The 26,967-nt window shown below is 35.2% G+C and overlaps 1 protein-coding gene and 1 pseudogene across 3 annotated transcripts in view; one reads left to right on the top strand and one right to left on the bottom strand.

Annotated features, from left to right (window-relative positions):
* The window catches only part of XIRP2 (xin actin binding repeat containing 2), a 310,207-nt gene that overhangs the window by 170,159 nt on the left and 113,081 nt on the right, over positions 1-26,967 (top strand). For 2 of the 3 annotated variants that reach the window (XM_037849929.1, XM_037849928.1), the window contains exon 2: positions 6,462-6,606. In XM_037849929.1, coding sequence (XP_037705857.1) covers positions 6,462-6,606 — 145 coding nt within the window. Of the gene's footprint in view, positions 1-6,461; positions 6,607-13,545; positions 13,558-17,182; positions 17,194-23,262; positions 23,291-26,967 lie in introns of all 3 variants that reach the window. The other variant, XM_037849930.1, reaches the window with a different exon arrangement.
* On the bottom strand, positions 17,498-17,676 carry LOC119544486 (annotated as a pseudogene).

Below are 26,967 nucleotides of genomic sequence, written 5' to 3' on the forward strand. Positions count from 1 at the left end.
GTGTTATAAGGCTCAACTGATTATCTTTCTCTGCCACTAGACTGTGAGGACACAACCCATATCTTAATCATCTTTATATTCACAGTCTCCAAAAAGTGCTTGACACTTTAGTGTTCAAAATGTTTTCAGTGAATGAAAGATGATTGTTAAATAGAATGGTTGACAGAGCATCATAGAGGAGGTTGCACTGAGTTGGGTAATGACGGAAGAGACACTTTTAATACCCAGAGGGAGGAGGTAAAGCCCTCCAAGACAGGGGTTGAGGAAATGCTTAAAAATACAAAGGCATGAATGAGAAAGAAGGATTTTGTTAAAACCAGGTGAGAAACCACGCCATGACTGGAATAGTCTTTCCTCATTACACCAGAATTCATTATGAGGAGGTTTCTTCTCTTGTCTCCCATATTTTGGTTATTTTCCTTCCTTTCTGACCTGCTCCTTTTGTTCATGTGAAACTTCTTTATGTTTCTCTATATCAATATTTTTATTTCTCCAAATGTAAGAACCTGTCAAGTCTGGGAGTGTATATGAGATAAATCAGCATTTGAAGTATAACCAAAAGTCCAAATATAAAACAATATAAAGCAATAAGGCCTCCCACATTCATTTGAAATTCCTGGTAAGATGTTATGATTATTTCTAGGGATCCTATAGCTCCATGGCCTCCTGTAAAGTAGATATTTGATCATCATTACAGGTTGGCATTTTTCATTCTCACATTTTTAAAAAACATTTTATCTTCTAATATTATAATTACACATCTGTTAAAGGAAGAAATGTACATAAATAACAAAGAACAATAATCTCACATTTTAAGCTTAAGTTTCCCCTATTTTCCATTACTTTCCTGGTTTCACTGTGTCTTAAAACTAGAAAAGATGTAGACATTACTGAGATATTTTATTTACTTAGATATTATTTAAGCCAGAGCTTCCACCAGTGTCTCTGGAACTTCCCCTTCATAATCAACGACCTTCTCTGAGTCCTCAACTTCTTCTCCAAAGGCTTCCTTGAAAACCTAGCTCTCCCCTGAAAACATCACCATCCCTGAATCCTCCTTGTGTATCTGGAGGCCATTGTTCTTCCAGACCACTCACTCCTCTCCTACCCTATTGTTAAAAACTCATTTTAGACTCATGCCAGTCAGTTGCACTAAACTTACCCCTCTTCATTACTGTTACTTAACATCAATTAACGGCCCCTCAGAAATGTTGACACTTGACTTACAGTGTTGCTCTGCCTTCTAAGCCTTTCTACTATTTCTCTCAGGACACTATCACAGCCTCTGATTTCCCAGATTTCTCCTATTTAATGACTTTCTTCTCTACTCCACTTTGGCCCTAATTTCATGGTGTAGCCTGGTTCCTAGTGCCTGTAATGCTCTATTTTCAATGGCACCAAAGCACATCTGGGTCACTTTTCCTTCCAGTTTGCTTTGCCAACCATTCACTCTTTAATTGCTCTTTAAACTCATCAAGAATCCCAGTCAACGGATTGTTTTCCTGTCTTTCATTCCACTGTTCCCTTTTTTTCTTCCTTTTTAATCCATTTTGGAATCGATAGTGTATCATTTCAATTATTCTCTCACTTCTCTCCACAGTAACCTAAATTGCTTTCTGCCTGTCCTCTCCCTTCAACTTAGCCTACCCTGCAACACTCATTTTCTTTTTTTTCTTCCTCAAAAATACCTTTCCCTGGCTGAAGTCAGCTATCTACTTTCTCATTGATTGAGGTAGAACTGTGGAGACATTTCAGACAAATTCACTCAACAAGGTCTACTGGTTGCCCTGTAAATTTGGTATTACAAACCTCAAACAGCTTCATGACAAAGCTACACAGCCCAGGTCGTCTCACTCTCCTTTTCCCCAAAGCAATGAAATGAAAATTTCTCCATTCTCTTCAAGTGTAAGAGAAATCTCCTCTTCCATCCCCTACTCTCCTATGCTCACTAGATCTTGTATACTCATAGGGGAACAGATGACCTTAGACTGGAATCTTCTTATCTTTAAGATACCAAGCATGTCCTGCAAATATATCTTGTCTGGGGAATAGCTCTTTCAGAATCATCCCCCAGCCTTTCATTTGCTGCTTCTCTTTTGTGCCAGATCAACCCAGGAAGCTCTGGCTACCAGCAATCACACAGGCTGCTATTGTTTAAAACAAGGGATTGTTGGTTCCCCCTTAGGATGTGCCAATTACTTTGGAGAACTGGGATTTGCTGACTGTGTGTGAGATTTATAGCCATCTTCATTTCGTCTTCCCATGCCTCTGTTTTACCATCACTGCATTTATTTTCACTGTGTATGATATCCTTCTTTATATATTGTGGGTGGGGGTAAGATATCTGATAATTTTATCAAAGAGGAAGTTAGGTTTTTGTGTGTGTGTGTGTGTTTTTTTTTTTTTGGTTCCTGTTTCTTATTCTCTTTGTTTGCTTTTAGTGCTAAGAGAAGATTTTTGTTCTTTTATTTTAAAACTGTATATTTATTGTCATTTTTAATATTTCAACTGTTGAAGTGAATATGTTCCTTACTCAATGATTAGTGCCTACTATCTATGTTAAGTTCTTTTTGAGCAATCATTACATTTTGAAGATTGTAAAAAATTATATCTTGCTTTAAACAATAGAAAAAAAAAGATACCAAGCATGCCAGTCATCTACAGCTAAATTAATTTCATCTTCCTCTCAGTTACAACAAGAATCCTTTCCTTTCTCCCATCTTTGGTTATATCCTCTTGCCTTTCTCAGAAATTTTATTTCATTGATTATTCCTTCTCTTCTGTACTTTAGCCATCTCATATAATCCTTCCTATGGGCTTTTCAACATATGCAAGTTTTTCCCTTTAAAACAAAACTAAATAAAACACATCTTTCTAGTTACTGATCTATCTCTCCCCTCCACTTTGGCACTAAACTTTTCAAGCCCACATCAGTCTGCTGCCCAACCCTTTTATTTCTACCAAAGCAGTTTTGCTGAACAGTTTATATCCATGTTGCTAAATTCAAAGGATATTTTAAGTCCTTATCTAGTATATCTCTGAAAAAATTTCAATGTTGTTTAAATATTCTTCCCTCCTGACTTTCCACCCTCTTCTTCTCTACTCTTTCTCCTCTAACATTAAATAGAAGCATTTTTCAAGGCTTGCTTCTGGACCCCTTCCTCATCACAGTCTATATACTCTCCCCTTAAGCAATTTCATCCATATCCATGGGTTCAATTATCACTACAAGGCAGATAGCTCATAGGTTATTTGCTCAATTCATATTCTTCCTCTAAGTTCCAGAACTATACATCCAACTGCCTTTTGGGCATCTTAGTATACAATTCATGATCTTCTCTCCTAAACCAGTCCCCTTCTGGTACTCTGATATCATTTTATAATACCACAACCCATTTAGTGGTGCACATCGGAAAAAGAAATGAAAACTTTCCTTGAAATCTGTCTCTCTCTTTCTCTCTTTCTGTCTCTCTCTCCTCTCTCTCTCTCGTTCATCTCATCTTATCTCAGTTTCAATCCATTACCTAACCTTGTCAGTTTTACATCCTAAATAGCTCTCAACTTAGATCATGTCTCTCCATCTCCATCAAGATTGTTATTACTTGCCTGGACTACTGCAATAGGATACTACCTGATCTTCCCACAATATTTTAACATACTTCCCATCTATCCTACTCTATAGCAGTGGTTCTTAACTGGGGTGACTCTTCTCCCCCTGGGAGAAGTTGTGTTGTCAACTGGGAGACACTTTTGATTGTCATGACAGGGGGGTAAAGAAATGCTACTGGCTTAAAGGGGGAGAGACCAGGAATGCTAATAAACATCCTACAATGCCCAGAACAGGAACAAAAAATTATCTGTCCCAAAATCTCAAAATTTCAATGGCACTGAGACTGAGAAACTGCTTTAAAGGTAGATTGAGCTTTTGACACTACAGACTTTATTTTCTCTGTCTCTCTGTCTCTCTGTCTGTCTCTGTCTCTCTGTCTCTGCCTCTGTCTCTGTCTCTGTCTCTGTCTCTCTCTCTCTCTCTCACACACACACACACACACAGTTACTTCAGTGATTTTCCAGTCATATGGACTTCTAGGTCCTTCATGATCTGGCCTCTGCCTACTCTGTAGGTCATCCAGCACCATGTTCTCTTTCAGGCTTTCTGCTCCAGCCACAGTTCTGTTCAATGGGCTTCCTCCCAGCACAGGTTATTTGCACATGTTGTCCTCTCCACCTGCAAGTTTCTTTACCTGGTTAAACTTCTTCATCCTTGAAATACCAACTAAAGATTTTTTCCTCGGGGAGGGGTGTGAAGTTTGTCTGACTTTCCTCAATAGGTTTTTACCCCATTTAGACACTCAGAGCTTCGTGTATCCCTCCTTCCTAGTCTGTGCATAGTTGTGCTTCATTACTATGTGTCTCCCTTGCTAGACTGCAAGCTACAAAAAACAATATGTCTTTATTTTATTTTGTCTCAGAACATTGATTGTTATGTCAAATAAAATTTCACTACAAGTGTTTGGTTGTTGAATATTGGATGTTTAGTGACTAAATCTCTTTGCACAATATATGAGATAATATAGTCCCAGAAATGTCAAATGACTTGTGCAGGGTCACACAGCTAATTATAGCAAAGGGAGGGCCTGAATCCAATTCTCTCACTATCAAGTGCTACATATTTTCCTCCAAACAGGTGTTTTGTGAATTTAATTTAGCCTGTGCATTTTTACTCAAAGTAAATAATTTGTAGAAGCACAATGCATAAACCAGATTAAAAGAGATAAAAGGAGATCACTGCTTTGATTGGAAACAGCTCAATTCAATCACATCTGAAAAGCGCTTTTACATCTCTGCATAGCTTCCTCCTTACTTGTCCCTTGCCAGGGCCCTGAAGAACTTGCCTCAGAATGACTCAGACCTGATAATCAAGGCTTGGAAATAATTATTGCCCACTATATTCACATATGGATTGTGTGTGGTGTCACTTACTGCTTCAGTGTATTATACACTATTGGTATTTGTGAATCCCAAATTGAGAAAGCCAATATGGTATAAATTCCATTTATACCATATTGGCTTTTTATACCAATATGGTATAAATGTTTCAATTGCTGAAACATTTGCTTAAACAATTTCACATAATCACATTTCCGTGTTTCTCAATTTCACATAATCACATTTCCGTGTTTCTACATGAATCATAGGTACTATTCTTTCACATCACCAGTCTAAATCTCTAGCCATGTTCAGCATTCCACCATTTAATTGATCAAATATAAATATTTGAACAAGAAGCACCACATTTTAAAGCATGTTCAATTTCTCTTTATTTTTGCCAATGATAGCAGTTGGATTAAATTGACAAAAGAAAAGCAGACAAACGTACTGCATCCATGTCATATATGACCATGGGAGAGGACACCAGAATGAACTGAGGATGGATGCAGGTGGTTAGCTCTGTTTGTTCACTAGCTAAAGGACTCACTGTCACATGCCATGGCAGCTCTGACGTTTGAATCTCATGTTTTGGAGACTTTAGCTGTCTCTCAAACTTGAGTTACTCATACCAGTGAATTTCAAATGTACCAAAAGTGGTCAACAATTCATCACATCATTGTTTTAATTGCCATTTGGAAAACAAAGCCTAAATCTAAATCTAAGTCTTATGAGTAGCTAGTGAAAATATTTTCAACATATTATTTGATTTAAAAAACAAACAAACAAAAAAACACTCTTTCTTTGGCTATCTTAGGTCATTTACATATTTCACAATTTTTTGTTTAAAACTTTTAGTAAGATTGACTTGGTTTGTTTTCCTAGATTATATTACTCCGTCTATCAAATGAGGAACACTAGACTTCCTATATTTAAATCTCCTTGATACTTCTTTTCTTTAGGAGTCTCTTATCTCTCCACTTTTGAATTACTAGCCAATGAAAGTCATTTCATAATCTTTATGAAATGAGAAACTGTACTTACTATATGATGGCTGAATTGGTTTGTAATTTGGGAACTCTATAATTGCTAAGATTATCATTATAGGGTGAGCATAACATTAAAACACTCATTTCCTTCTGTCTTAAGCATATAATGTTGATATATTGCTGTTTTCTGAAATTCCCTCAGCGACATTTCTCAGTCCTAGGAAGTTGCATCTATTAACATATATTATGTTGTACTGTGACCCTTATTTCCACTTTCTTTCTCTTATGAGGGAGAGAAAAAGCCACATGAAAGAAAAACTAATTGAGAAGTAGAACCAGCAGTGGAAAAGTAAACTAAGTGTCAGATACGCATTTGCTGTTCTCTGTAAAGTTATCAAAATGTAACCCGAAGCATACTGGAAAGCATCACTCATGATAGAATCCCCCTCCTTCTCTCTCTCCTGCCTTCTAAACCCCCTGAAAACCACATCTGTTTCCCACTGATAGCTTTTTAACATGCATTCCTTTAATGTCTTCTAACAGGAAATGGAAATTGATCGAAGTTTGTGTTCACCAACATTTAAGAGTCACCCCAGGAGCCAGACCAACGTTTCTGTGAAAGATTCAGACAAGAAAGGTGGAGAAACATCTTTTGACAAGATGTCATCTGAAAATTACATCTTCGAAGGTTAGCATAAAATTTTGATGTGATTTCTTGGGATCATACCTTGCACAACACAAGTGATTGATAAAGAAAATATATGAGGGTTTCATGTAAAAATTAATAGGGAAAATGACTGCATATTAGCATAGGAAACAGTTCAGGAAAAATACAGATATATGTAAATGCTTCTGACTCTATAATATTTGACTTAGATTTCATAAAAATAAAATATCTTTTAATTGATCATAAACCAGTACAACCAAATATTTTTAGAATTAGGGTTTTGAAACAACACATTTGACCATTATCTGATTCTTCTTTTTGTAAAAAAGAAAGGAATGTATTGGTCTCTCTGTCTGTGGGCAGTAAAAGGATGAAATACAAGTGCCTGTCAGTGGCAAAATAAAAAAAAAAATTTAAATGCCTTCAGCATCTTTTTCAGGCAATTAAACTAAATGTGCTTAATGAATTCAGAATAAAATGTGGCATGACAGTGTCATATTTTAGGGGGAACCTCATAAATTTGATTAATATTTTACAAATGTCATTAAAAAGTTAAGTCCTATGTTACAAATTGCACTATTAATATTTTTTCAACAATGACAGAAGTGTAAAATATAAATGATTTATTGAAAAAACAGATTTTGCTTATCAGTTCTGTTTATGTGCTTTCTGTATTTCTCCATTTTAGCCAGGAAGTGTATATTATAATATTTGTGATGTTTCTTAAAAATCATATTTAGTAGAACTTTTAAGATATCATTTCAAGTATATATAACAAACTATCAATTTGCCAGTTAACATGAACAATGTGGAATCCTCTAGGGATATAACAGTGTACAGTTTGGAAAGCACATGTAACTCTGCTTTCAAACTGTGCTACTCAAAATGTAGTCCATGGATCAGCACATCAGCATCACCTGGAAGGGTTTTAGAACTGCAGAATCATGAGCTCCTCACCAGACATACTTAATCACAGCTGGCATTTTAACATGATCCCCAGGTAATTTGTATGCACATTAAATTTGAAAAGCAATATAAGACAGTACAGAATGAACTCGGGTAATCTGCACACTGTTTAGCCCATTCTGATTCCATTTGGTTTAAGTTTATGATGTATAGTGGGACATGAATGTGAGAGGAGTTATGAGGAGGTTGCCACTGAGGGACTGGGCATGGAGTGCTAAATAGATGTAAATTAGGATCTCAATCTCTATTTTTTCATTTTCAATTCATTTTGATATACTAATATGAATAGTATGTGAGTCTTAAAGAATTTACTGCACATATTCCTGGAATTTAACAAAGGAGAAAAAAACAAGAATTTACTCCACATATTCCTGGCCTGTGATTAAGCATTATGTTCACTTGGCTGAATGCAAATTAATTGGATTAACAGAGAACAAAAAAGGAAAGTTTTAGTCAATGTATTATGCCTTGTTGATGCTGGCTTGTGGAAATCTTAACATGGGTAGGCAAAAATGAGGTGGGCAAACTGATTGGCGTTATTTGAGATAATTAGCTCAACTCATTACACCTTTTTTCTCACTCTGTGTGTTCTATGGTTTCCATGCAAAGGTCTGCAGAAGCTTCTTTAATTTGCAAGCTTAGAAAATGTATTCTGTGGGAAATTGTTATTTAGAATCAGATATGGCTTAAATTTAAAAGTGAGCTCAGATTCACATTTCAAGATACATTGATAATGTTCAGAGCTAAACTTGAAAATACAGGATGGAAAAAACATCCAGGGTGGGAAAATTGCGCTAAGGATAAACATGGCAGCTTTTATTTTATTTTTTTTTATTTTACTTTGTACATTGCACAAGAATTCTAAATCCTATACATCACTACCTTTAAAAGAAAAAAAATTATATCATTATGAGATATTTTTAATTCTTTCCATGATGCCCCAAATTTCTATCTATAATGGGACTATTATGAGACATTTAAATACTTACAGTTAACTTTAACGGGCTTTGTATAAACTTAACAAAGCCCACACAATAAAAAAGTATAATGATATTGCTGTTCTGCAAAGATATGAAATTTATTCTAAGAAGATATATATCTGTATCTGAATAAAGTGTGTTAACTCAAGGATATCAGTTATATGATCATCTGAGTTACTGTGATGGCCTCACAAACAAGTTAAAAATCTTACATAGTCACAAGACTTTCATACTTGAAGGTGGTAATTTTTATAACTCTCTCATAAACATGAGGTTTTTTTAAAAAAAGAAAAAAACACATGATCAATAATTAAAATGCAGCTTCATAATGTCTTGCACTTTTTAGAATTTAGCAAAACCAGTGTAAACTGATAAATCCATCCCAGGGCTCAGCCATAGAAATGCCCATTAGATTAGTCCCACTCCTTGTGCTCAACTGTGGATCCAATGCAGGTGCAAAGGCACCATGATTCTCCCCACCTGTCCTTTCTAGGCCTGATCATCCATTCCAGGTTGCATTTAATTGCTCTCACTACGTCTTATTTTCTTTACTCCACTTTCCTCACCTATGCATTGGTGTCATGCTTCACTGGGCATGTTGATGCATTCCATTCACATTTTCTTTGGGGTGTACTCTAATGGTTAGTTGTTCCAGGCATTCTAGGAAAACTTTTCTCATTTGAAATCAAATATCAAACATGGCAAACCCATAGTTTGAAATATGTGGATGATGTAATAAATGTGTGTGTATGTGTGAGAGAGAAAGAGAGAGAGAAATCAGCTGAAGTGGTGTGAATTATTTGTATTGTAGTAATAGCAATCTGATTTGGCAAATTTCCTTTAGATTTTTAAAAACCATTAAGTTGGAGAGTGAATATTGGGAATGTCAGGTACTGATGTCTAAGTTACATGTAGGTAGTATAAAAAAATCTATTTTTCTACTGAAAACCTCTAGATAAAATGATGCTTCTGATAGCACAGGTGATTGGATAGTGTTACTTAGTTTATATTCTTTGGGATTTTTTTATATGACGGTTACCTTGCTTTTCACTTTTATTCTCTAAGCCATAATTTTAATGTTAATCTTCTAAGTCATCAACATGTAAAATGCTAACAGATAAAATATACGTTCCAAGTCACTCTTTCAAGGCTTTTGTAATAAACCTTTGAATTATCTGCTGTATTTCTCTTTTTATGCTGCTCCATTAAAGCTAAATTCCTTCTTTATTCTTATAATAGCTATTCATCTCCTTTGACAGATTTTACAAAACAAACTGAGGATTCTGTTCTTTTTGATTTTCTATTCCTCTTAAAGTGGTGGGATCCTTCCAATTATTGATTTTGCTAAAATATTGAAATATGTGCAGTACATGTATTTTCGTGCACATAAATGATTGTTATTTACACATCTTATTTTTCATTTAAAATCAAACATTTTATAGAAATGTTGTCCAATAGGCCTTTCTGTGATAATGAAAATGTTCCACATCTGTGCTATCCAATATGGTAATCACTAGTCACACGTAGCTATTAAGCACTTTAAATGTGGCCAGTGTGACTGAGGAACTTAATTGTTAATTTTATTTAATTTTAAATAATTTAAATTTAAATCACTGTATTGAGCAACACAGTTTTAGAAGATGTTATTCCTCCAATGAACTCACTGTCCATCCTTACCATAGCAAGTGATCCACATGCTATAGTTAATTTTAAGTTATCTTTTCTTGCAAATTTGTCTTTATTAAAATGTATGAAGATAATGGAAAGAGAATTCATGTCCACAAAATCAATCAGGTAATTAATTGGAATAATCCACATATTAAAAATCTTGCCTTCAAAGCTAGTGAGTCTGTTATCTATTGTATCTTCTAATGATAAAATGAAGAAAAAATGTATTGACTCCTCTTCAAGGTACTGAAAAACAATGGCTTTACTAGAAGAACAGAAATATCAACTGTGAGCTTATGCATTTTTCCATAATATCTTTTCTGGAGCTCAGTTGCCTTGAGAATAGGACTCGTCTCAGGTCAGGAAGCAAAACATTCCCTAAATACCTAAGGTCAACAAAGTTAAATGAAACGGAGTAATGGGATATTTTAAATTTTAACATCACCATCCTTTAATAAAAGGGCTTAATTTGGAAACTTATAAATAAATCAGACATTTAGTCATAGAACAGCTCCAGCAAGGACCATCAGTACCATTTGTTCTGCTCCAACTGATTTGTTCCCTCTAATGAGATGCAAAGGACAGGCTTTTAGGTCTGATTTCTGGACACACCATTGCAGGCCCAAGAGTCCCAAACATGGACCTATGTTTCCAGGTCCTTACCCACCCATGCCTTATTTCATGCCACAGACAGTCTCCTTCTACTGAAAACAGCTGCATTATTTATGGTCTTTATGGTAAGTGATAAATCTTAGCAGGTTCTGGGAATTAAGAAAGTAAGAAAAATTATTGGCTAAGTTTTAAACTCTGAAGTCTCATTTAGGAACTGAGCTTACCATACCTACAGGAGGGTAGAGGTCTTATCAGCATTCTAGGATGTATTAAAATTTAACATCAGCTCACTCACACAGAAATATTTCACGAGGAAAAATCCTACCTGTAATTCACCCTTTAAATTAATTCTGCAATGATGCCTTTTGTAAAGAATCATTTTGTCACATCAGTAATCACCTTTACCTGTTTACCCATTTTAATTTTTCCCTCCTCTCTCGTTTTTAAAGTGGGATTCACCTGCAGTTTTCAATGATTCCCACATGTTCCTTCTAGTCACTATTCTAGTCAGTGAGTCAAAACAAATTCCAGAGTTAAATCATGAGCCCAGTAGGAAGGGGCAGCTGGGAATTTGCTATTCTGAGGAATATCTAATGAAAGGTCTATTCATGAGGTCATTCACGTGGTAACTATAAATCAGCACCTTGGAATGCTGGAAAATGTCCATAGATAATCAAAATCTCAGGAACTCATTTTGAGCTTGTGCATGGTCATACTTAATTTTAAAACATGATGCCATCAAAGAAAGAGAACAGCAAATATAAATACCCCTCCCTTTAAAACCATTCATTCATTTTTCTTGCTTAAAATTGGAAAGAGCTGAATATTAATTTTAAATATTCTGATTCAAGACTGTCACAATTGAATATGTATTCCTAAAGTACATTTTGAATATTCATTCAAGTATTTTTTAATTTATTAATTAATTTTTGTTCTTTATTAGAGAAATTGTGGGTTTGCAAAACCATCATGCATAAACTAGAGCATTCCCATATACCACCCTATCATTAACATCTTACATTGGTGTGGAACATTTGTTACATTTGATGATAGCACATTTTTATAATTATACTAATTAAAGTCCATGGTTTAACTTAGGGTTCAGGGTTTGTGTAGTGCAGTTCCATGGATTTTTAAAATAAATTTATTCTGTTACCAGATATATGATCTAATATTTCCCCCTTTAAATCATATTGAGATACATGTATTTCAGTGATGTTAATTGCATTCACAACTTTGTGCTAACATTACCACCATCCATGATTGAAACATTTCCTTCATTCCAAATAGGAACACTGTACATTTTAAGCCTTAAGTTCCCATTCCTTATCCCTACCCCCATCCCCTGGTAACTTTTATTCTAGATTCAGACTTTCTGAGTTTGCATATTCTAATTATTTCAAATCAGTGAGATCATACAATATTTGTCCTTTTGTGTCTGGCTTATTTCACTCAACATAATGTCTTCAAAGTTCATCCATGTTGTCACTCGTATCAGGACTTCATTCCTTTTTATGATAATATTCCATTGTATGTACATACCAAATTTTATTTATCCATTCACCAATTGATGGACACTTGGGTTGCTTCCATCTTTTGGCAGTTGTGAATAATAGCGCTGTGAACATTGGTACACAAATATCTGTTCGAGTCCCTGCTTTCAATTCTTTGGGGTATATACCTAGTAGTGGGATTGTTGGATCATATGGTAGTTCTATACTTAGCTTTCTGAGGAAATGCCAAACTGTCTTCCACAGTGGCTGCACCATTTTACATTGCCACCAGCAATGAATGAGTGTTTCTGTTTCTCCACATCATCTGCAACTCTGGTTAATTTCCATTTTTTAAATAGCAGCCTTTCTAATGGGTATGAAATGGTGTCCCACTGTGGTTTTGATTTGCATTTCCCTGGTAGCTAATGATGTTGAGCATCTTTTCATATGCTTTTGGGCCATTTGCATATCTTCTTTGGAGAGATATCTATTCAAGTCTCTTGCCCATTTTTAAATTGGGTTGTTTGTCTTTTTGTTGTTAAGTTGAAAGATTTCTTTATATCTTCAGGATATTAAAACTTTATCAGATACGTGGTTTCCAAATATTTTCTCCCATTGTGTGAATTATCATTTTACTTTCATGATAAAGTTCTTTGTGGCTGAAAAGTTTTTAATTTTGATGTGATCCCATTTATCTACTTTTTATTGTTGTTGCTTGTGCTTTGGGTATAAAGTCTAAGAAACCCTTGCCTAAACACAAGGTCCTGAAGATATTTCCCTATGTTTTGTTCTAGGAGTCCAATAGTTCTGGCCCTTATATTTAGGCCTTTTTTTTTTTTTTTTTTTTTTTTTTTGGTGAATTGAGATCCATTTTTCTCAGCACCATTTGTTGAAGAGATTATTCTTTCCCAATTGCCCCTTTTCAAAAATCAGTTGACATAATGTGAGGGTTGATTTCTGAGCTTTCAATTTAATTCCATTGGTCTATATGTCTATATGTCCTTGTGCCAGAACTATGCTGTTTTGATTACAACTTTATTTTTCTTTTTTAAGATGGATTTTGCTATTCGGGGCTCCTTATACTTCCATATAAGTTAGATGATTGGCTTTTCCATTTCTGCAATGGAAGGTTTTGGAATTTTGACTAGGTTTGTATTGAATCTATAAATTACTTTATAGGTAGTTTCAGTCCATAAACAGAATGTCCTCCATTTATTTAGGTCTTCTTTCACTGCTTTTAGCAGTGTTTTATAGTTTTCAATGTATGAGTCCTTTACATCTTTGGTTAGATTTATTCCTAGATATTTTATTCTTTTAGTTGCTATCATGAATGGAATTATTTCTTGATTTCTTCTTCTGATTGTTCATTGCTTTTGCATATAATCACTGTTGATTTGGGGGTGTTGATCTTGTACACTGCCACTTTGCTGAATTTGTTTATTTGCTCTAGAAGCTTTGTTGTGGATTTTTCAGAATTTTCTGTATATATGATCATGTCATCTGCAAATAGTGAGAGTTTTACGTCTTTCTTTCCAATTTGGATGCCTTTTATTTCTTTTTCTTGTATAACTGCTCCACCTGGAACCTCCAGTATAATGTTGAATTGCAGAGGTGACAGTGGGCATCCTTGTATTATTCCTGATCTTAGAGGGAAAGCTGTAAGCTTTTCATAGATGCCCTTTTTTTCATGTTGAGGAAGTTCCCTTCTATTCCTAGTTTTTTAAGTGCTTTTATTCAGAAGGGTGCTGGATTTTATCAAATGCCTTTTTCTGCATCAATTGAGATAATCATGTGGTTTTCTCCTTCACTGTATTAATGTGGGGTTTTACATGAATTGATTTTCTTATGTTGAACCAACCTGGCATACCATGGATAAATCCCACTTGATCACAATGTATACTTCTTTTAATATGTTGTTGAATTCAGTCTGTTTTTTTTGTTGTTGTTGAGGATGTTTGCATGTATATTGATACAAGATATTAGTCTATACTTTTATTTTCTTGTGGTATCTTTATCTGGCTTTGACACGAGGGTGATGTTGACCTCATAGAATGAGTTAGGGAGTTTTCCCTCTTCTTCCATTTTTGAGAAGAGTTCAAGCAGAATTGGAGGTTAAGTCTTCTTGAAATATTTGGTAGAATTACCCTGTTAAACCCTCTGGTCCTGGGTATTTCTTTATTGATAAGATTTTTATTACTGATTTGATCTCTTTACTAGTAATTGTTTGTTGAGATCTATTTCTTCTTGAGTCTATGTAGGTAGTTTCTGTGTTTCTAAGAATTTGTTCATTTTATCTAGGTTATCTAATTTTTGGCATACATTTATTCATAGTGTCCTCTTATAGTCCTTTTATTTCAGTGGGTCGGTATTAATGTCCCCTTTTCATTTCAAATTTTCTTTATTTGTATCTTCTCTCTTTTCTTACCTGTCAGTCTAGCTAATGATTTATCACTTTTATTGAACTTTTCAAAGAACCAACATTTGGTTTTGTTGATTTTATTTATTGTTCTTGTTTGTTTGTTTTCTATTGCATTTCTCTCTGCTCTGGTCTTTGTTTTTTTCCTTCTTTCTGCTCAATTTTGGTTTAGTTTACTCTTCTTTTTCTAGTTCTTCCCTTTTGAGGTTAAGTCTCTGATGTGAAGTCTTTCTTCTCTTTTAATGTAAGCATTTGGAGCTATAAATTTCCCCCTCAGCACTGTCTTTGCTGCATCCCATAAGTTTTGGTGTGTTGTATTTTCATTTTTATTTACCTCAAGCTATTTCCTAATTTTGCTGATGATGTCCCAATTGAATGGTCCCATTGGTTGCTTAAGAATATGTTGTCGAATTTCCACATATTTATGAATTTTTCATTTCTTGCTCTGTTATTGATGTCCAGCTTCATTCAGTTGTGTATATTGTATGATTTCAATATATTTTTAATGTATTGAGACTGGTTTTGTGACCTAACATATGGTCTATCCTGGAGAATGATTTATATGCATGCAAGAAGAATGTGTATTGTTTTTGTTGGGTGAAGTGTTATGTATATGTCTGTAAGGTCTAGTTGGCTTAAAGTATTGTTCCAATATTGTATTTCCTTATTGATCTTCTGACCAGATCTACTATCCATTACTGCAAGTGTGTATTAAAGTCTCCTACTCTTAATGTAGAACCATCAATTTCTCCCTTCAGTTCTGTTAGTATTTGTGTCATATTTTGGGGCTCTGCTCTTAGGTGCAAATATATTTATAATTGTTACATCTTCTCATTGAATTGTCCCTTCTGTCGGTATATAATAACTGTCATTGTCCCTCATAACTGCTTTTTACTTAAAGTCTATTTTACCTGATATTAGTAATAGCTACTCCTGCTATCTTTTGATTTTTACTTGAATGATTTATTTTTTTTCTATCTTTTCACTTTAAACTTACTTGTATCTTTGCATTTAAGGTGAATTTCTTGCAGGCTGCATGTAGTGGGTCATGCTTTTTTATCCATTCTGCCAACCTCTGTCTTTATTTAAAGTCGCTACAGATAATACAGGACTATCTTTTGCCATTTTTCTATTTAGCCTTTTTATGTCTTAAACTTTTTTTCTCCCTCAATTCTTCCATAATGCCTACTTTTATAATCATTTGATTTTTTGTATTGTACCAGATTGAGTGCCTTCTGTTTTCTATATGGATATATTTTTCATCTATTTATTTTCCTTGTTACTTTGGGGTTAAAATTAACATACAAAATATATAACAAACATATTTGGTTTGATAACAACTGAACTTCAGTAGCATACATATATACTTTTCCTATACCCCTTCATCCCCCCACCTTTTTTTAATTTGTTACCACTTATATCTTTGTACAGTGTATGTCAAAAACTATGGATTTTTTGCATTTGCATTTTTGCACCTTTTGGAAATAAGTATAGTTATAAGTATAGTTATACCAAACAGTACTCTACAGTAATACTGTATTTATAATTACTCAAATGGTTGCCTTTACTGCAGGTCTGTCTTTCTTCATGCCTCTTTGAACCACTGCCTAGTGTCCTTTCCTTTCAATCTTAAGAATTCCCTCTGGCATTGCTTGTAGGGCATGTCTGGTGGTGATGAATTCCTTCAGCTTCTGTTCATTGGGAAATGTCTTAATTTCCCCTTCATTTTTGAAAGAAAGTCTCACTGGATATAAAATTCTTGGTTGGATTTTTTTTCTTTCAGTACTTCAAGTATTTCAACCTACTGTGTTCTGCCTCCATGGATTTGTTTTTTTTAAGAGGGATACAAATGTTTTAATTGTTGAAATACATTGGTAAATCAGGTAATTCACATTGTAGTACTATATAGACACATGTTCTATAACAAATAAAGATTTTTCCAAATATTCCACTAACCATCCATTGCGAGTCCTTGAAAACAGTATAGAATTAACATGAAGAGATGTCATGATTATACAAAAGAGATTCAATGACTAGGAATATCTATAGTTACATAAGCCTTTGAGTAAGGAAATAGGAATTTAATGAAAATATGCATAGGACATGCAAATTTAAGTAGTTTATTTTTTAAATGTTACAATGTAATTCATTATTCCTAGTAAAGAAAATTTTCTGATATTTAAATAAAGCCAAAACCAAATAGAAAAAAAAGGGAAAGTGACCACAAAGAATCAATTTAATGATTTTACAGCTAAAAATTAGTAATAAGTAGAAGTAGTGAAAGATAACAGAAAAATATATTACTTTATATGGGTAACTCATTTATAGGCCCTTATTATCTTAAGTTATAAATAGAATAAGGATTTTGTTATGTATAAAAACTATCAAAAAAGATCCAGTGAAAAGGCATGATCTCCATGAACTGTGTTGAATGGCCGGGAGAAAATGCTGCTGGAGCCCAGCAGATCAGTCTGTGCAAAAACAGCCTCCAAGGCAGTTTGTTAACTTGTCTTTCAAATGTCAACAACGGAAAGTTCCATAAATGAATATACTGTCTAGCCAATTCCCTTCTATTACCCCAACATTAAACATGTGACCCTGGTTTTAACTATATACCTAAAGATTTTTGTTTGTTTTTGGAGGAGGGAGGCTTGACTGTTTAGAATTTCCTTGGAAATGTCTGTGCACATTATAATATCCTGCAGAGCAATCCCTTCTAAATCATGATGAACAAGCTCTTGATTACTGAGTCAAGATATTATTTTCTTCTAATTTTTTCATGCAGTCTTTGTTTGGCTAGTCACCATATTGACAGCTTCAGATGGTAAGCCAACGTAGACCCCTCCATTGTTTCTCCTCTTGTCATCTTCTGTTATAGATTGTTCTGTTACATCTTTAGCTGCTCCTGCAGGGCCTCTGTGCCTGTGCTGGTGGCGGTGGAGTTCCCACAGCCCATTGCGCCGCCAGCCTGGGAAACCTGAGTCTGGAGCTCTCGGCCGCAGGCAGGTCTGTGGGGCAGGAACAGAGACCGAGAGTGAGGGCGAGTCGCCTCCATTGTTTTTGATGAGAAATCAGCACTTAATTGAATTGGGACTCCCTTGTATATAACATGTTCCTTTCCTTTTGCAGCTTTCAGAACTCTCTCCTTGTCCTTTTCGTTCAATAGTGTGATCAATATGTGACGGAGAATTTTTCTTCCTGTTTATCTTTTTTGGTGTTTTCTGGGATTCTTGGATGTGCATATTCCCATCTTTTGTTAAGTTTAGGAAGTTCTCTGTCATTATTTCTTTGAACATTCCTTCTGCCCCTTTCTCTCTCTCTTCTCCTGTAACTCCCATAATGTATGTATTGGTATACTTGATGCTATCCCAGAGGTGTCTTTTTCTTTCTGCTCCTCAGAGTGGCTCATTTCAAGTATTTTGTTTTCAGTTTCACTGATTCTTTCTTCTGCTAGCTCCAGTCAGCTCTTGAAACCCTCCTGGAGATTTTTCATGTCAGTTATTGTGGTCTTCAACTCCAGTAGCTCTGTTTGGTTTCTTTTTAAAATTTCTGTCTCTTTACTAAAAGTCTCATATTGTTAATTCATTGTTTACCTTATATCTCCTGTATTCTCCTTCATCTCCTTGAGCATTTTTAAGATCATTTTTTAAAAGGCTTTGTTTGGTATGTCCACATTCTGGTTGTTTTCTTTGGTGTTTTCTGGATTGTTATCCTCTTCCTGTTTCTTTGTCTTGTACTCTTGTTTTGCACAGTGTTCATTTTACTATGTTAAAATATTAACTCTGGGAATTATTGCCTGAGACATCTGTTTTTAATTTTATATCTAGCTGGAGATAAGACAGATTTTCTTGAGCTTTAGCCCTCTTATCAGGAAGGTATGCCCAAGGTGAATGCAGTGTGCTGGGTTTTCTCTGTCTTCCTGGGCCTCTGTCTTGTCCTGGGCTTTTGCTTGTGAGTGTTTTGGAGTTCTCCTGTTTATAGGCATTTGATTTTCCCTGTTTCTCAGGAGACAGACCTCCCTCTCCTAGGTATTTGAAGCCAGCAAGCCTTTTCCCCAGGCTTTCCAACTCTATAGTGTCTTACACTCTTTTTGTTTCAGGTTGCTTTTGCCTGGAGGACAAATTTGGAGAGGAGGGGCTTGCTGGAGAAGGCTTCCAAATCAGTCATTCCCAGCTGAAACAGGACCAGGGACCCAAAAGGGGGTGCAGACTGGCTCCAAAGTGCCCTGAGGAGAGTGTCAGGAAAGGCGTCAAGAGCTTGCATGGCTCACCAAAGCTGTGCTTTCTTCGTCAGTCCAGCATATGTCAACTAACTGTCCCCAACAGCCCTGAGGAAACTCAGCATCCTTAAGTCTCCACTGCTGCTGACCTGTCTGGGGCATCTTGAAACAATGGCTGCCCTCAGAGCCAGGACCCCCACAATCCAAAGTCACTAATAAATGGCCATGATCACTTGTGCCCATTCATGATCTTGGAGAAGATTTTTATGTCCCTTTTTTTCACAAGCAAACTAGCCAGGGGCTGGACTCCAAGATAGCCTGCCATGAGAGTAGAGAATGGGCATGAGTAGCTGCCATGCAGAGAGTGAAATTTACTGTTATTTATTATAATTTATCAGCCTCTTTGTCCTGCTCTTCCCTGGATGCTGTACAATGTTCTTCTGGCCACCAGAGTTTCAAAATAGTTGTTTCAGACATATCCTGTCTGTTTAATAGTTGTTCTTGTGGGAGGACTGAGTCCTTGAGCTCCCTACTCCACCATCTTCCCACAATCCCCTTCAACAAGTATTTATTTAGTGCCTAGTATGTGCTAGGTGCTATTCTAGATGCTTGGGAGCATCAGTGAATAAAACAGGAAAAAAATACAGATTTTATAGTATGTCAGGTTATAAGTGCTATGGAAACTATAGACCAACATAGAGGGGATGGAACATGGTGGAGTTTTGTAATATAAATTGGGTGGTTGGGATCAGCCACATGGGTAGATGATATTTAAGCAAAGACTTGAAGAAAATATTGTCTTTTTCTCTTCATTAAAAAATAAATAAATACACAAAGTCAAATTTTTGGTATGTTCAAGATAAATAAATATATCTGGTAAGATTTGAGGCAGAATTCACGCTGGTAATCCCAGCCTCATGATTGGAATGATTATGCTATAGTTTCTGTGCAGTTACTTGAAGTCAGAGGAAAGATGTAAGCAATAATATCCTTATACCTTACCACCGTCATCGAGCAAATTGTATGGAACTATCTTCCCCTTATTCCTCAGTCTGTATGTTGTCTGTTTTAAATATTGCTCTATGTGGTTTCCAGAGAACAGGCCCAGATAGGAGGGTGAAGGGTGAGGAGTTCAGGCAAAATCACAAGAGTGGTTGAAGACTTGATGTCCACACATTGGAGCCAAACCTGGAAATGGTTATTCCAGGAACAGGTACATGGGAATTGTGTTACCTACTAAGTTTGAAATTAGAACACTGGCACAAAGGTGAAAAACAAGAACTGAATTACTGAATCCATGTGTCTATCCAGCTGGCATGTCTCATGTGATTGTCAGTGTTCCAAAGTGAGGCAAGCTTAGAGGTTCAGACATGTGGTTGGTCTACACCCGAGAAATTTGATGACAGGTGTTGATGATGCAATGCTGGAAGGCTGGGTTTAAGGATTAAAAATAATCCAGCCACTAAGTTTGGGGCATGGCTCAGAAAACTCATTAATTTGAGGCACTGATTTTTATTTAAAAGAAAGAAAGAATGAATAAAGGAAGGAATGGAGAGAAGGGGAGAGGAAGAGAGAGAGAGAAGAAAAAGGGACAGAGGCAGGAATGGAGGAAGGCAGGAAAAGAAGGAAGAAAACTAAAGCAGTTCTATGAAGCTTTTGAGAAGGAGCTAGAGTCCAGGCCCTGGAGAATGGGTTTGGGGTCAGAGACAAATGCAGAGCAGGAGCAGGGACAACACCCGTAATTCAGTAAATGTTTGCTGGACACGTAACATGGACCAACCTCTATGCGTGGTGAAGACACAGACCCTGATCCTGAGGAGCTTGTAGTTTAGGAAAGAAGCCACATTAAAAGACAGATACCCACATTTCAAGGTGAAAGTTGTTACAGTAGAAGTACATACAAGAAGCAGCTAACTCTGTCTCCTGGGCCCAGAGATGCTTCACAGAAGTGCTTATGGTTTTTAGCTAAGTTTGGAGTATGAGTGGGAGTCAACCAAGAAGAGAAAGAAGGGATGTTTGAGGGGGAGGGAGAGGAAGGAAAGTGGAAGTACCACGTAGAGCAAGCAAAGTCAGAGTGGGGCAATGAAAGTAAGGAGTTTGAGGGGATAGGGCTGGTTCCATATGTTTTATGTGTAGCAGATTAATTTCAGTAAATGTCCTTATAGCAACATAGCAGGGGCCAGGTTAGGTGGGTATATTCTAAGCTGGGAGGGAAACAATCCAGATTGAGGTTAATCAGACTCAACGGCCAGGTTTAAGTAGGATGGTCTGAATGAAGCAGGAAGACTTGAGTTTTGTGCTTTCAGAGTTAAATATTCATTTACAGGTTTTAACAATGTTTACAAATTGGGGGAATGGCGTATTTTACTGCTTTTCACTATGATAAAAAACTAACATTCTAAGGACAATCCTAAACTCTAGATATCCCAAATATGAAGATTGGGAAAATAGTCACTGAATATATTAGCTAATTAGTGATTTTTAAAATTCAACATACAATGTCTTGAAAGTTTTTAATGTATTTGTATTGCTAGGTTTTGAGAAAAAATACTTTTATTTAAAAAGTGTATTTTCTTCACAATTCAATTTGAAATCAATTAATTATAAATATTTAACTTGTAAACATCATTTATTTCTGATTTATGCAGTTTCACTTGCCATTTAAAATATACAGTATACATAATGAGTAAGAATAATAACTTAGCAATAAATGTGAAAACACAAATAATAGCACATGAACCTTTCTGTTTGTGAAGTTACATCTATAAAGAGCTACATGTTTCTATATTTGGTTCTTTTGCTCCATCTATAAATAAAGGAATGGAGCTAAAATAATGTTCTATGAATAAATTTTGCATGTCATAGTAACAATTCTTCATATGCAATGCCCCAACTGATGAAATGGCATATGAGGACTCACTTAGAAGAGTACACAAAGTACTGGCCAGAAAATCTCAGGATTTCTTAATTCATACCACATAACTTTGTATTGCCTAAGGTGAAAAGGAAAAGTTTGTGGTTCCATTTTTTGAAAATCACCTTTTAAAAAATAAGTACTTGCAACACACAGTAGCAAACTTATTCTGTTGAGTTATTTCAGCACTTAACATTCTAGATAGTTCCAGATTTATTATGGGGTATGTAATCATTCTCTACAGACTTGGTAAGACTGCTGCTTTTCATAAATATCAGGGAATAATTTGACACACCACCTCCAAACCTATTTTATATCATCACATCACAATAAGTATGACTTGTTCTTAAATGTCTTTGCTATGCTTAAATATCTTCACTCTCCATCCCTAATGCTGACAGATAGCCCAATGGGAAGACAGTGTAACAACAGAGACCATTGCTTTTAGTTTATTATCAATAGGAAGCTAATAAGGAATTTTAATGTCCTCAGATTTCGCTTATAATAATTCAGATTAAAAGTTTAGGAAATGAGTGGAAATTCAGATGATAATACTTTTTAATGAATAAAATTGGGAATTCTGGTGAGTCTAAATCAATAATCCTTTGGAGATTGAAGACTGTTTTGTTTTACTTTCTGTTCTGAATTTTTTTTTTCCCATCACAGAACTACATCAACAGGCAACCTTGTCTTGGCTAACCCCTAATATTCTTGCTTATACTATGCCATTCATAGAATTATTTATTCTAGCTATACATTTCTAAACAATTCTATTTCTTAGCAGGAAAATAATAAAGGATATTATGTACCATATTTTTTTCTGTAGCTACAGGAACAAAACATAAAGTGCACTATAGTTCATTATTTGTACATTTTTGTTGCCTACAATTGTCACCCCTGCTGTATCTTCCCATCTCTTTGTAAGCAATAGAAATAATTTAAAATGTAAAAGACAGAATTGATCAAGATGGCAGTCCAAAAACATATATCTACTTCCCCCCACCAAAAAAGGAAGTTGTGGTTTTATGGAAGAGTTCCATAAGTAGAACAGACCTTTTAAGGAATTATTGAAAGATAAAAATCAATAGGAATTCCAGAGGGAGTAAACAGAGAGAATGGAGGAGTGGGGGGAATTATCAAAGACAAAAAAAAGAAGGAAAAAAAAAGGCCTTCAGTGCTGAAAGAGGACAGGGGCCTTCAAATTAATAGGACCCACAACATTCCAATGAGTTAAATAACCTCACATGTAGACCCAAAGTGGAGAGATTGTAGAACAATAACATAAAGTTCTAAAATTCAAAATTTCCAGAGATAGGAAAAAAGGCAGTTTTCTGAAAAAAATTGTATATCAGAATGGCATAAGATTTTTACTGGCAATCCTGGATACTAGAACATAGCAGGGCAAAAAGTCTTCCTTGAGACTTCATATCCACAGAAGTATACACCAAATTACACTACCAGAAATATCCAGGAAACCCCAAATTGAGAAATTTACCTAAAATTTGTTGCAGGTTCTTTATGCCATGGAGCATCTGGCAGAAGCAAAGTCAAATCCTTTGGAGAAAAACACATTACACTGCTCAGATTTGCCATAGTGAAGGAAGAGGACCATATGCTCAAATTCCAAAATTTAAAGGCACCCAGGATAATAATCCACTATAAGTGTGAATCAGTAGAAAACACAAACACAGAGTTAACCAACCAAGAAAATTTTCAATCCCAGTCTCTCATTATACACAAAATGTATTGTTTAAAGAGCTAAACAAAAACCCAAAACTCTGATAGGAGGTATTAGAAAAGTATGTGTAGGACTTCAGTGAAAGAAAGGAATTTCTATGAAACACAAAAAACAGAAGCCAGAAAGGGAAAATATGACAGATACAATTCAAAAAGAAATGTTTAAACTGCTGTTTTGTGTTAACTGATGTTAAAACGCTATAAAAATTGGAAGAAAATATTTATAACACATATAACTAACAGAAGATTAGTATCTGAGATATATAGGAAACACTTAAGAAAGAAGAGGCAACCACATTTAAACTTGGGTATGGGAAACACTTAACAAAGAAGAGGCAACCACATTTAAACTTGGGTAAAGCATATGAGCCAAAGAAGAAATGCAGATGACCAATAATCATATAAAAATGTAAATAGCACTAATAATAAATGGAAAATAAAAATTAACATCATAATCAGGTATCATTTTTCCCATCAGAATGGTGAAGAAAAAAAAAAAACATGGGCTCCTTTTTATGTTTGAGGAATTTATAGAGAAATAGGCCCTCTCAAATGTTGGTGGTGATAGTAGAAAAATGGTATAATCTTTTCAGGAGACAATTTGACAGTGTTAATTAAAAATCTAAAATGTCCCTGTCAACGAAACAGTTCTGCAACAATTTTATCTATTTATCTAAAGGAAATATTTCACATGCGCACAACCGTCTATGATGGAGGATATTTAGTGTAGTATTGATTTTATTAGTGAAAACTTGAGTACAAAATATATGCCCATCAATATAGAGGAATAATTGGGTAAAATATGTTTCACCATACCATGATATATTATGTTGAATTGAAAAGAATGGTATGGTAGACCAGTTGGTACTGACATAGACAAGTTTCTAAGATGTATTGTTAGGTTGTTTGCTGTTTCAATGTTTTCTAGCAAGAAGGCATTGCTAGAAAAATGTATTACTTGTATAATTAAAAAAATCAAGTATGGCAAAATTCCTAAGGGCTTGGGAAAATTTTTGATTAAGTAGATATTAAAATGTCATAGTACCTTGACTAGCACACCTGTGTGCTTAAAAATTGTTAAACTGTAAAAAGTTATCTTTAAGTTTTATAGTAGCAAGATAAAAACTATCATTTGAAACTATGGTCATTTGGGCAGAGAAACTTGACTCTTTGTTAGTTATTTGATTTTATTTTTTAGAGATCACTGTTTCCATTTCTTTTCAATTTGGTGAAAGTTTTTTAGAGATTTATGATCTTAAAAAATATCAGTAAATAACATTTTAGGGCAGATTAATATAAAATTATATAAATTGAAATAAAACCTTTTGGGCACAATACGATCTATGACAGATTTCATAGTATGAAGAACAGTTTGAGTTCTTTTATAGCTTTGCAAAGGAGTGATTGCAATTTTTGTTCACTTATCACTAAGTAATTTGGATTGGGTCCCCTTTGCTATAAGTTGTTTGCATTTCAAATGGCCCCTGATAAACAACTCAGATTTCTTAAGTGATATTATATTGAAGTTGTTAATAAGGCTCTCATTAAATGTTAACCATTAGGCTGAATTCCTATGAGTCTAGGCCATGGCATAGAATAGGGAACAATTGGAAATGAATTCTGGAGCAGAAAAAGGTTAATGAAAGCAGACAGATAATGGGAAAAACAGATCCTCCAAGGAACATATACAACTACATTTTAGGGAAGGATGCTACCCACCAATTATGTGTCAGGTGTCCTGCTAAACACTGGCTGTAAAAGGATGCATAAAACTACTTGAACTCTCTAGTCTTATAAAGTGGCCTACCACTTTAGCATGATTATTAAAAAACAGATTTCTGCAGCTTGATCCCATTGAATCAGACTGTCTCAATATCATTGTATTTTAATAAATTTCCCAAGCAATTCCTTTGCAATCTGGTCTAGCCTACATGAACTTAGATTTTCATTTACCCAGGGAATTACCATCTCTACCAAGTCCCATCCTGTATTTGGAAAGAGGCTGGAGCTGGGCTGGAGTGGGTTGAAATATTTTGGTTAAGTGGCCAGTCAACATAGAGATTACTAACAATATACAAAGCACAAGAACGCAAACAAAAATCTTTAAGAATTCAGAGTAGAGAAAATCACTTTAGATAGAGAAAAATAGGAAAAACTACAAAGGAAGTGGCCCTTAGGTGGATACTGGACGCTTTGCTCTCTCTCCATTATAGTCAGTCAATGAAATTATATGACGGAGTCGTTTGGAGTGGAGCAATGTTGCAATGTCTGGTTTGAATTTATTCATTTAATATACACTGGTTGAGCCTTTATTATATACTAGGCTTTGAGGACACAAATGTTCTATAATACTGCTCTCACAGTTTAGTGGAGACAAATTTGGATATACAAATAGTGAGATAAATGCTAACAGAGCTATAGAAATCACTATTCATTTATTCGAGCATAATTTCATGAAATGACTACTGGGTGCCAGGCTCCAGATATACTTTGATGGACAAAAATGTGTTTCCTGCCCATGTAGGGCTTACGTTCTAGTAGGGAAAGCAGACAGTAAATACATAAACCCAAAACAAATTACAAATCACAAAATTAGAAATCATGATAATGAAGGAAGAAAACTGTGTACATGGGGTTGCTATGGGATTGCTAGGAACCAAGCAACTATTTTAACATAATTTCTTAAATTCAATTCCTAACAAGATTTCAAGGAAATTAGCTCTTGAGTCTGGCAAGATATTTACTGTTTATGTTTTAGGAGGCTGACAAATGATTGTAGAGGTGTTAACAGCTCATTTTTCCTGTTGTTATGTTTGTAAATCAACTTACAGGAACTCCTGAAGCAAGCTGGTATGGCTGACAGTTCTTTCTGTGACAAGACGTTCTCAAACATGCACTGTTATCACGTTCATCTCAAGCTTACTATTTTAGATTGGCTGTGTTTTACTGCTTATATTTTTTAACATCTTTGTATAAATTTTTACTTCCTTGAGGGAACAGATTTGATATGGCTTCTATGCCCAACACAGCCAGGACTTGAACAGCAAGAAGACACGGCACATCTAATTATAATTAATCAGGACTAGACAAACAGTATAATAGAACCCTCAGCTCTAGATATGCGAGTAGCTGTTACAATAATAGGAAAGAGGCCTGTAGAGAATTGTTCTCCACTTTAGTGCCCCCTTATGTTATCACATTAAGTAGAAGATTCTACAAGATAGAAATGCTTAGATGGCTTAAAGGGAAGTTGATGTTCTGTACTATTGTCAGTAGAGTAACAGTTAACTGATCCTAATGTGTCATCTTCAGCTGCTCCCCAAAAATGCAACCCTCAACCCACCATGTACTGCACAAGCAACCTGTGTGCTCATTTC

This window comes from Choloepus didactylus, chromosome 9 (assembly GCF_015220235.1).
Source record: "Choloepus didactylus isolate mChoDid1 chromosome 9, mChoDid1.pri, whole genome shotgun sequence".
NCBI lineage: Eukaryota > Metazoa > Chordata > Mammalia > Pilosa > Megalonychidae > Choloepus > Choloepus didactylus.